Source organism: Mustelus asterias, unplaced genomic scaffold, assembly GCF_964213995.1.
Source record: "Mustelus asterias unplaced genomic scaffold, sMusAst1.hap1.1 HAP1_SCAFFOLD_1411, whole genome shotgun sequence".
Lineage (NCBI taxonomy): Eukaryota > Metazoa > Chordata > Chondrichthyes > Carcharhiniformes > Triakidae > Mustelus > Mustelus asterias.
In genome coordinates this window covers 11679-23729 of record NW_027591356.1, presented here as the reverse complement: position 1 = coordinate 23729, position 12051 = coordinate 11679, and the positions used below count along the sequence as shown (strand labels likewise).

The window sequence follows — 12051 nt, the reverse complement described above, 5'->3', positions numbered from 1 at the left end:
AACATCCTCTCCACATCCACTCTATCCAGGCCTCGCAGTTTCCTATATGTTTCAATAAGATCCCCCCTCATCCTTCTAAACTCCAATGAGTACAGACCCAGAGTCCTCAACTGTTCCTCATACTACAAGCTCTTCATTCCAGGGATCATTCTTGTGAACCTCCTCTGGACCCTTTCCAAGGTCAGCGCAGTCTTCCTTAGATACGGGGCCTAAAACGGCTCACAATACTCCAAATGGGGTGCGACCAGAGCCTTATACAGCCTCAGAAGTACATCCCTCATCTTGTATTCTAGACCTCTCAATGTTAATGCTGACATTGCATTTGCCTTCCTAACTGCCGACTGAACCTGCACGTTAACCTTAAGAGAATTTTGAACAATCACTCCCAAGTCCCTTTGTGTTTCTGATTTCCTAGGCGTTATCCCATTTAGAAAATAGTCTATGCCTCCATTCCTCCTTCCAAAGTGCATAGCCTCACACTTTTCCACATTGTATTCCACCTGCCACTTCTTTGCCCACTCTCCTAACCTGTCCAAGTCTTTCTGCAGCCCCCCTGCTTCCTCAATACTACCTGTCCCTCTACATATCTTTGTATTATCTGCAAACTTAGCAACAGTGCCTTCAGTTCCTTCCTCCAAATCATTAACGTATATTGTGAGAAGTTGTGGTCCCAGCATTGACCCCTGAGGCACACCACTTGTCACCGGCTGCCATCCTGAGAAAGACCCATTTATCCCCACTCTCTGCCTTCTGCCAGTCAACCAATCCTCTATCCATTACAGGATCTTATCCTTAACACTATGGGCACTTAACTTATTTAACAGTCTCCTATGCGGCACCTTGTCAAAGGTCTTCTGGAAATCTAAATAAATCACGTCCACTGGCTCTCCTTTATCTAACTTCCTTGTTACTTCCTCAAAGAACTCTAACAGATTTGTCAGACATGACCTCCCCTTGACAAGGCTGTGCTGACTCAGTCCTACTTTATCATGCACTTCCAAGTACTCTGCGATCTCATCTTTAATAGTGGACTCTAAAATCTTGCCAATGAACGAAGTCAGGCTAACCGGCTTATAATTTCCCGTCTGCTGCCTCCCTCCCTTCTTAAACAGTGGTATCCGGCAGCTGTTGCCTCAATCAAGGGACCTTGTCAGCCTAGCTCTTCACACTACAATAAATTCTAAAGTGCTTCCTACAATGAGCATCGGAATGTCTAATCGCATGGATGTTAGGAAAGTTCTTTCTTCTATCCGAACTTCATGCCATTTCTGAAGGCTAGTATACACCAGATGTCTAGATGGCTACACCCAGAAATCAAGCATTCCCCAATGAGGGCCTTCTCACAGCCATCTTGAATGTCTACATGAGTGCCACAGAGCTCAGCCCAAGTCGCCACATGCTGCTGTCAATGATCCGGGGAGCCAGGTAGTCGGGAGGGACTCTCACAACTGAAACATGCCAGCCCAAAGGGCTGGCTGTATATCACTCAGAGAGAGAAGTCAGGACAGACAACCTGAGGGCAGGAGAAGGGACTAACATCTGACTCCCTGCCAGGCTACAAGTCACATTTCATGCACTGACTACCCAGGTGTATTGAGTATGACAGCTTCATCCTAGAGAATGGATATTCCCACGGTGTTCGAGGACCACCACAGGCTGCCATGATGGCTCATGGGGGACAAGAGCTATCTACTGAGGTCATGGCTGATGAGGCCAGTGGGGAGGCCTGAGTCTGAGGTGGAGACCCGCTACAATGAGGCCAAGATTGCCACCCAATCTGCCATTGAATGGTGCATTGGCATGTTCAAGATGTGGTTCCGCTACTGCTTGTACTGCTCTGGCTAAATAAAACCCAATTCTGCTTCAGATTCTGTGTTATTTTGTAACACTAATATTTCCAAGGATGTTTTGAGAAATGTTCATCAATATCGCACTCAACAGCATTCCTAAATGTCCAATTATAAAACAGCTTTGAGTTGGGGAGGCAGGTATCAAACTGCAAATAGTCCACCAAAATATGTCTACCCATCTTTTACCAGCTGATTAGGGCAGGATTTTTCAGCTAAGATTAGAAATTCCTGCCCGAGCCCAACGGACCTTTACGTGTTCCACCAAATTTTCTGTCTCACCTGCTATGATTCCTATGGTGGGCAGGACAGGAAAATTCCACCCTTAGCCATTTTCTGGGAAAATTCCACCCATTGTGTTTCAAGGGAAAATGAAGATGGATAACAAATACTGGCCCTGCCAGCAATGTCCACATTCCATGGAAGAATTAAAAAATATCTGCACATACTTCATCGCACTCCAAGTATCGGAGTAACAAGCAAATTTTGTCCTGCAGACTATTTTTAATTATGAACTGTAACATTTTATTGGCTGAAAAGTGCTTCGAGACTTCTGCTCATCATGAAGAGTGCTATATCGCTGAAGAAGTTACTTAGTTTATTTCAGCACCATAGCATGATGGATCATAAAATTGATTGTGATGTTCAAATATTGTTTCTTTCACTTGTGATGAAACTTTATATTCCTCCAAACAACTCCTCACCTCTGACAATATAACCTTATCTCTTTTTGTGAAATAGTAAAGTGATACAGGCACATTGGCATTGAAATGGTCAAGCGTTCTCAACCACAATTATAAATGTGCAGTTATCAATAAGCAGAAATTAGTTTAATTTCAGTTTTGCAAAAAAATTCCAAGCTCCTCCTCAAAATCCACCTCCTTGACCGAGCAATTTGGTAATTGCTAATGTTTTTTTTTTAATACATTTTTGTATCTTTGGTCTGATCGCATTTTTGATGTGTCTGCGGAAATTTTTCAATATTAAAGTCTGAAACACTGATGCACCGTTGTTCATTTTAGCAGGAAGGCATCTGGTGGATATACACTGCTAGTCATTGATGTACAAAAGTTTAATCTGGGATATTATTTTCAATTAAACAGTGGGAGTAGGTTGAGGGGACATTGGTCCAAACTGGTAAAAACAAATTTTAGAATGGATATCAGGTGATTTTTTTGTAGCGATTGATCATACTTAGAATGGATAGAATGTGAAAGTAAGGAGGTGAAACAATTTAAGAAACAATGAGGTGCTATATTGAAGAGTACAGTTGCTCTGTGTTGGTGTATTTAAGGTGGACTGAATTGTCTGCCTGACCTGGAAGTAGCTCTGAGCTACTCGATTACAACTACTAAAATTAATTACTCATACATCTGCAAGAAAGAGATGATATCCATCTTATCAGTCTGAGTTGGATCTGAGCCAGATACAATGTTTTGGTTAGTTGTTCCTTCAAGTATCAATGAATTTTGTATGTGATCTTTCTTCCTCTTTTACAGTCAGCAACGAGGCTGGAGTGATTGTCGGAGCTGTGATTGGAACCCTTGTGGGTCTGATTCTGATTGCAGTTGTTGCATACTACTTGCTTCGCCACCAAAAGAAGAATTCCAAGGTTCCTGTTACTGGACATGAACTGAGGTTTGGATATTTATAGTTGGCCTCAATATTCCTGGGCTAGGGAATAGAAAATTCACTTCTGGGACTCCAGTTTCATCTGTATATTGGGCCATAAGATGCTGGAGCCAGCAATCTCAGTGTGCTCTGTGAGGTGAATATTTTCCCTCACCTTCAGCTCAATATTATTTTTCACCACCGATTGTAGGAAGAGTGAGCTGATAGCAATGGTAAGGTCAACTGGTCACCTTGGATCTTGGTGAATGAAGTGATTAGCAGTCTGTTGCCTTAACCAGGGAGATCTAAAGATAACAAAACAGAGTGAACGACAGAGAAGGAAACAAGATGAATTAGAGTCAAATTAGATGCAGAAGGAGAAATAAATTAAGGAACAGAATTCAAAGATCCTATGAGAGAAGAAATACCTTCTATCTCTATCTTAAATGGGAGATCTCTTACCTTAAACTGCAGCCTCCTACTTGTAGGTTCCCCCATAAGGGGAAATATCCTTTCAGCAACTCAACTGTTAAGCTTCCTCAGAATCTTACATGTCTCAATTTGATCATCTCTCATTCTTCTAAACTTTGATTAACATAGGCTCAAACTGCTCAATCTTTCCCTGTAAGACGCACCTCTTCATCCCAGGAATCAGACTAGTGAACCTTCTCTGAGCTGCTTCCAATACAACTATGTACCTCTGAAGAAAGGAGATCAAAGCTGTACATATTTCTCTTGGTGCTGTCTCATCAATGCTCTACAAAGTTGCAACAAAGGCTGCCTACTTTTTATACCCTATCCCTCTTGCAATAATGGCCAGTATATCACTTGCCTTCTTAATTATTTGCTGCACTTGCATGCTAACTGTTTGTGATTCATGTACAAGGACACCCTCTGAACCATAGCATTCTGCATTATCTTTCCATTTAAATAATATTCTGCTTTTCTATTCTTCCTGCCAAAGTGAACAATTCACATTTTCCCACGTTATACTCCAGGTGCCAAATTTATGGCCACTCAAATTATCTATATCCTTTGCATAATCATTGCATCCTCAAAACTTGGTTTCCTGCCTACACAAAAACAGAAAATGCTGGAAAATTTCATCAGGTCTGACAGCATCTGTGAAGAGAAAACAGAGGTAATGGGCAGGATTTTATGACCGTGCTCATCCCAAAACCGTAAGATCCCACCCGAGGTTAACGGACCTTTCCATGGTCCGCCCCTCGCCCGCTCCAATTCCCATGGCAGGGGGGATGGTAAAATTCCGGCCAATGTCTCAAGTTTGGATGACTCTTCATCAGAGATATAGGTAGATTTCCTATCTATCTTGGCATCATCAGAAAATTTGACGACAATTCATTCATCCAAGTCATTATACATAGTAAACAGTTGAGGCTCCAGCACTGATCCTTGAAGCACTCCACCATAGTTTGTCAACCTGAAAATGATCCATTTATCTTGACTATGTTTCTTGTTAGTTTGCCAAATCTCTCTCTACATCACCTCCAACACCATGACTCTTGTTCCATAACCTTTCATGTGGTACCTTATCAAATGACTTTTGGAAATCCAAATGCACTATTTCTACTGGTTCCCCTTTATCCACCTGCTTATTATTTCCTCAGTGAATGCTAATAAATGTGTCAAATACAATTTTGCTTGCACAGAACCATAATGCACCTGTCTGGTAGTATTATGATTTTCTAAATGTCATGTTACTACTTCCTTAAAATAAATTAACCGACTCAAGAACAGCTTCTTCCCTGCTGCCATCAGACTTTTGAATGGACCTACTATATAGTAAGCTGATCTTTCTCTATGCCCTAGGTGTGACTGTAACACTATATTCTGCACTCTCTTCTTTCCTTCTTTTCACTGTATCCAAATACATGTGACAGTAATAAATCAAATCAAATCAAATTCTAGCATTTTCTGCGTGATATGTGTTAGGCTAACTGGCCTATTTCCTGCTTTTTGTCTCACTCATTTCTTGAATAATGGTGTTATATTTGCTGCTTTCCAATCTGTTGGGACATTTCTGGAATCTAGGGAATTTTGGAAGATTACCAATGCAGCTACTATCTCTGCAGCCACCTCTGTTAAGGACCTCATGGGACTTGACAGCTTTTAGGCCCATTAGTTTTCCCAGCACTTGGTGAAAACTAATTTCCCTTTCATAGAACCGTGATGAATCTGCCTGGTAGTATTATGATTTTTTAAGTGTAGTAGGAAGAAGGATGATAGCAGGATTCAAGAATAAGACATAGGTGGTGAAATGGCAGATTAGTTTTAATGCAGAGAAATATAAAGTGGACATTTTGTTAGGAAGAATGAGGAGAGGCAATATGTGCTAAAGTACACAATTTTAAATGGGGCGCAGGAACAGAGAGTCCTGTGAGTGTGTGTACCTAAACCTTTGAAGGTGGCAGGAAAAGTTGATAAGGCTATTAAAAACAAAACACATGGGATCCATAGCTTTATAAATAGAGGCCTTTCTGTACAAAAGCAAGAAGGTTATGTTAATACCTTTGTAAAATACCAGTTAGAGCTCAGCTGGAGTGATGTATTCAAATCTAGGTGCTGTATTTTTGGAAGGATGTCAAGGCTTTAGGGAAGGGTAGCAGAAGTTCACTAGAATGATTCCGAGGAAAAGGGACTTCAGCTATTTGGAGAGACTGGAGAAGCTGGGGTTGTTTTCTGATGTGGAGATGCCGGCGTTGGACTGGGGTAAACACAGTAAGAAGTTTAACAACACCAGGTTAAAGTCCAACAGGTTTATTTGGTAGCAAAAGCCACACAAGCTTTCGAGGCTCTAAGCCCCTTCTTCAGGTGAGTGGGAATTCTGTTCACAAACAGAACTTATAAAGACACAGACTCAATTTACATGAATAATGGTTGGAATGCGAATACTTACAACTAATCCAGTCTTTAAGAAACAAAACAATGGGAGTGGAGAGAGCATCAAGACAGGCTAAAAAGATGTGTATTGTCTCCAGACAAGACAGCCAGTGAAACTCTGCAGGTCCACGCAACTGTGGGGGTTACAGATAGTGTGACATGAACCCAATATCCTGGTTGAGGCCGTCCTTGTGTGTGCGGAACTTGGCTATCAGTTTCTGCTCAGCGACTCTGCGCTGTCGTGTGTCGCGAAGGCCGCCTTGGAGAACGCTTACCCGAATATCAGAGGCCGAATGCCCGTGACCGCTGAAGTGTTCCCCAACAGGAAGAGAACAGTCTTGCCTGGTGATTGTCGAGCGGTGTTCATTCATCCGTTGTCACAGCGTCTGCATAGTTTCCACAATGTACCATGCCTCGGGACATCCTTTCTTGCAGCGTATCAGGTAGACAACGTTGGCCGAGTTGCAAGAGTATGTACCGTGTACCTGGTGGATGGTGTTCTCACGTGAGATGATGGCATCTGTGTCGATGATCCGGCACGTCTTGCAGAGGTTGCTGTGGCAGGGTTGTGTGGTGTCTTGGTCACTGTTCTCCTGAAGGCTGGGTAGTTTGCTGCGGACAATGGTCTGTTTGAGGTTGTGTAGTTGTTTGAAGGCAAGAAGTGAGGGTGTGGGGATGGCCTTGGCGAGATGTTCGTCTTCATCAATGACATGTTGAAGGCTCCGGAGGAGATGCCGTAGCTTCTCCGCTCCGGGGAAGTACTGGACAACGAAGGGTACTCTGTCCACTGTGTCCCGTGTTTGTCTTCTGAGGAGGTCGGTGCGGTTTTTCGCTGTGGCGCTGTGGAAGTGGGAACACTTCAGCGGTCACGGGCATTCGGCCTCTGATATTCGGGTAAGCGTTCTCCAAGGCGGCCTTCGTGACACACGACAGCGCAGAGTCGCTGAGCAGAAACTGATAGCCAAGTTCCGCACACACAAGGACGGCCTCAACCGGGATATTGGGTTCATGTCACACTATCTGTAACCCCCACAGTTGCGTGGACCTGCAGAGTTTCACTGGCTGTCTTGTCTGGAGACAATACACATCTTTTTAGCCTGTCTTGATGCTCTCTCCACTCCCATTGTTTTGTTTCTTAAAGACTGGATTAGTTGTAAGTATTCGCATTCCAACCATTATTCATGTAAATTGAGTCTGTGTCTTTATAAGTTCTGTTTGTGAACAGAATTCCCACTCACCTGAAGAAGGGGCTTAGAGCCTCGAAAGCTTGTGTGGCTTTTGCTACCAAATAAACCTGTTGGACTTTAACCTGGTGTTGTTAAACTTCTTACGTTGTTTTCTGAAACAGCAGAGAAGGTTAAACAGAGGAAATTTGATAGGTGTGTTCAAAATCTTGAATGGAGTAAATGAGGAGTGACTATTTCAAGTGGCTACAGGCTGGAGCTCGGAATACGCAATTACAAGATAATAAGTGATAGAACATAAGCCGTTTTGTATGCAATGATTTGTAATATGGAATGAAATTCCCGAATATGTGGTAAAACCAGATTCAGTGGTATCAAGGAATTGGATATGAATCTGATGGGAGAAAATTGATAGATCACGTGGAACTGTTGTTTTTCATTCGTTCATGGGATGTGGGCATCACTGGCAAGGCCAGCATTTGTTGCCCATCCTCAAATTGCCCTTGAGCTGAGTGGTTTGCTGGACCATTTCAGAGGGCAGTTAAGAGCCAACCACATTGCTGTGGATCTGGAGTCACATGTAGGCCAGACCAGGTAAGGGCAGCAGAGTGAACCAGATAGGTTTTTACGACATGGTCATCATTAGAATTTTTAATTCCCAATTTCTTCATTGATTTCAAATTACACCATCTTCCATGGCAGGATTTGAACCCAGGTCCCCAGAGTATTTCTCTGGATTACTAGTCCAGTGACAAACCACTCTGCCATCACCTCCCCTGAATTGGATAGCTCTTTCAAAGACTGGGCATAGATGTGATGGGGTAAATGGCCATCTGTGCTGCATCATTCTAAGATTCTAATTATTATTAAGGTTCTAATTAGGCAATGTCACTAAATTAGTGATGATGTGGAGATGCCGGCGTTGGACTGGGGTAAACACAGTAAGAAGTTTAACAACACCAGGTTAAAGTCCAACAGGTTTATTTGGTAGCAAAAGCCACACAAGCTTTCGGAGCTCTAAGCCCCTTCTTCAGGAATTCTGTTCACAAACAGAGCATATAAAGACACAGACTCAATTTACATGAATAATGGTTGGAATGCGAATACTTACAACTAATCAAGTCTTTAAGAAACAAAACAATGGGAGTGGAGAGAGCATCAAGACAGGCTAAAAAGATGTGTATTGTCTCCAGACAAGACAGCCAGTGAAACTCTGCAGGTCCACGCAACTGTGGGAGTTACAAATAGTGTGACATGAACCCAATATCCCGGTTGAGGCCGTCCTCGTGTGTGCGGAACTTGGCTATCAGTTTCTGCTCAGCGACTCTGCGCTGTCGTGTGTCGCGAAGGCCACCTTGGAGAACACTTACCCGAATATCAGAGGCCGAATGCCCGTGACTGCTGAAGTGCTCGCCAACAGGAAGAGAACAGTCTTGCCTGGTGATTGTCGAGTGGTGTTCATTCATCCGTTGTCACAGCGTCTGCATAGTTTCCCCAATGTACCATGCCTCGGGACATCCTTTCTTGCAGCGTATCAGGTAGACAACGTTGGCCGAATTGCAAGAGTATGTACCGTGTACCTGGTGGATGGTGTTCTCACGTGAGATGATGGCATCTGTGTCGATGATCCGGCACGTCTTGCAGAGGTTGCTGTGGCAGGGTTGTGTGGTGTCATGGTCACTGTTCTCCTGAAGGCTGGGTAGTTTGCTGCGGACAATGGTCTGTTTGAGGTTGTGCGGTTGTTTGAAGGCAAGAAGTGAGGGTGTGGGGATGGCCTTGGCGAGATGTTCGTCTTCATCAATGACATGTTGAAGGTTCCGGAGGAGATGCCGTAGCTTCTCCGCTCCGGGGAAGTACTGGACAACGAAGGGTACTCTGTCCACTGTGTCCCATGTTTGTCTTCTGAGGAGGTCGGTGCGGTTTTTCGCTGTGGCGCGTTGGAACTGTTGATCAATGAGTCGAGCGCCATATCCTGTTCTTATGAGGGCATCTTTCAGCGTCTGGAGGTGTCTGTTGCGATCCTCCTCATCCGAGCAGATCCTGTGTATACGGAGGGCTTGTCCGTAGGGGATGGCTTCTTTAACATGTTTAGGGTGGAAGCTGGAGAAGTGGAGCATCGTGAGGTTATCCGTGGGCTTGCGGTACAGTGAGGTGCTGAGGTGACCGTCCTTAATGGAGATGCGTGTGTCCAAGAATGCAACCGATTCCGGAGAGTAGTCTATGGTGAGCCTGATGGTGGGATGGAACTTGTTGATGTCATCATAGAGTTGTTTCAGTGATTGTTCACCATGAGTCCAAAGGAAGAAAATGTCATCGATGTATCTAGTGTATAGCATCGGTTGAAGGTCCCGTGCGGTGAAGAAGTCTTGTTCGAACCTGTGCATGAAGATGTTGGCATATTGAGGTGCGAATTTGGTCCCCATGGCTGTTCCGTGTGTCTGGATGAAGAACTGGTTGTTGAAGGTGAAGATATTGTGGTCCAGGATGAAGCGGATGAGATGTAAAATTGCATCTGGAAACTGGCAGTTGTTGGCGCTGAGCACTGAGGCCGTTGCAGCAATGCCATCGTCATGGGGGATGCTGGTGTAGAGTGCCGAGACATGCCGAGACAAGCTCTGAAAGCTTGTGTGGCTTTTGCTACCAAATAAACCTGTTGGACTTTAACCTGGTGTTGTTAAACTTCTTACTAAATTAGTGATACAGAGATGAAAGCCAATCCTCTGAGAACATGGGTTTGATCCCACTAGGGCAGCTGGTGGAATTTAAATTCAATTCATAAAATCTGGAATATAAAGCAAATCTCAGTCCATGACCATGAAACTATCGATTGTTCTAAAAACCCATCTGGTTCACTTTTGGAAAGGAAATCTGCCATCCTTACCTGATCTGGCTTGCATGTGACTCCAGAGCAATGTGGTTGACTCTTAACTGCCCTCTAAAATGGCCTGGGAAGCCACTCAGTTCATGGACAATTAGGGATTGGCAATAAATGCTGGCCTTGCCAGTGACACCCACATCCCATGAAAGAATAAAGGGGAAAAAATTATCGCAGCCTGAGTTACTTTTTGCTGCCAGTTTGTTCCTTTAATGTCGGAGACCTTTCTTGCATCTAATTCTATCAAAAATTTAATTTTAAACTTGTGTCCTCTGGTTTATGCTTCACAGTCTGAAGCCAGGTTGTCTGCTTACAGCTATCCATCTGTCTCCAAATTATTTTCATTCACATGGAGATCTTAATTAATATGTTACATGAAATAATGAATGTCTGGGAATGATAGTGAAGGCTAAACTTTATCCATGAGATTAATTGATGTCAACAAACATTTGAACTTTTCTTTCGTGAACTATTCAATTAAATGGCTGACTCTGAATCCACAGATAAAATACAATGTGGCATCCTTCAACATTGGTATTGAACTATTTGGTATTTACAACTTTTTAATGGTTTACTATGTTGTTTTCAGAGAGGATGCAGTGGCTCCTGGTAAAGAAGCAAACTCTAATCTACTGGCATCATCTGTACACAGTCGGGAAACCAACTCAAACAGCATGAATTCAAAATATAATATTGTTGTCTAAACCCCACTCAAATCTCAAGTATTGAACTGCACAAAATTAAGAACTGAAGACGTTGAATTTCTAAAAAAAATTCTTATTGTCCTTTTATAATTGTTGGCTGTGTGCTACCAAAGCAATTTGCTGCAAGTTGTCATTATTATACCAAGCTGAGTTTTACTAAGTGTGAATCCAGTAGACAATCAGTCCCTTCCAGTTGGAGATCACTGAAACTGGAGAAGCAATTAAGTTAAAAACTTACCTATTAATAGGCTCACTATTTTGAGATGGAACTGTTAATTGGATAGCCTTAGGAACTAAATTCTCTTCAGGGGATGGACACCTTAGCTTCAGTTCCCAGTTGATTTGCAATTTGGAGCATTTTGCAGGAGGAGACTTTGACATAATTTGTAATAGTCAATCTTTTCTTGTGTCTTAATAAACCATTTTTATTTTTATGCAGTTTTATTGTCATTCCATTTAAATACTGTAACATAAAAGGACTTTGGGGACATGCTCTGGACAGGAGTAGGGGTTGGGGGGGGGGGGGGCGGAGAGATGTAGCTGGGAGGGAGTAGGGGTTGGGGAGGGGGGGGATGCCAGTCTAAAGATTTGAGTAGACCACATTCACATGCAAAGAAAGTGCTGTCAACCATTCTTTAATTAACAGTGATGGGGGTCGGTTTAGCTGGACAGCTGGTCAGTGATGCAAGGGAATGTCAACAGATTGGGTTCAATTCCTGTACCGGCTGAGGTTATTTATGAAGGCCTGCCTTCTCAACCTTGCCCCTCACCTGAGGTGTGGTGACCCTCAGGTTAAATCACCACTAGTCAGCTCACCCCTCAAAGGAGAGAGCAGCTAATAGTCAACTGGGACTATGGTGGCTTGACCTTACCTTCACCTTTAATTAGCAGTGAGGACTCCAAGGAAAAGTCTAGTATCCAGATCAACA

The 12051-nt window shown here is 43.3% G+C and overlaps 1 protein-coding gene across 1 annotated transcript in view; it reads left to right on the top strand.

Moving 5' to 3' along the window:
- Window positions 1-11613, top strand: part of LOC144488252 (V-set and immunoglobulin domain-containing protein 2-like) — a 44029-nt gene extending 32416 nt beyond the window's left edge. Inside the window, exons 6-7 of the mRNA XM_078206288.1 lie at window positions 3347-3485; window positions 11008-11613. Coding sequence (XP_078062414.1) covers window positions 3347-3485; window positions 11008-11122 — 254 coding nt within the window. The 3' untranslated portion in view covers window positions 11123-11613. The remainder of the gene's footprint in view (window positions 1-3346; window positions 3486-11007) is intronic.
- Window positions 11614-12051: the final 438 nt, after the last annotated feature.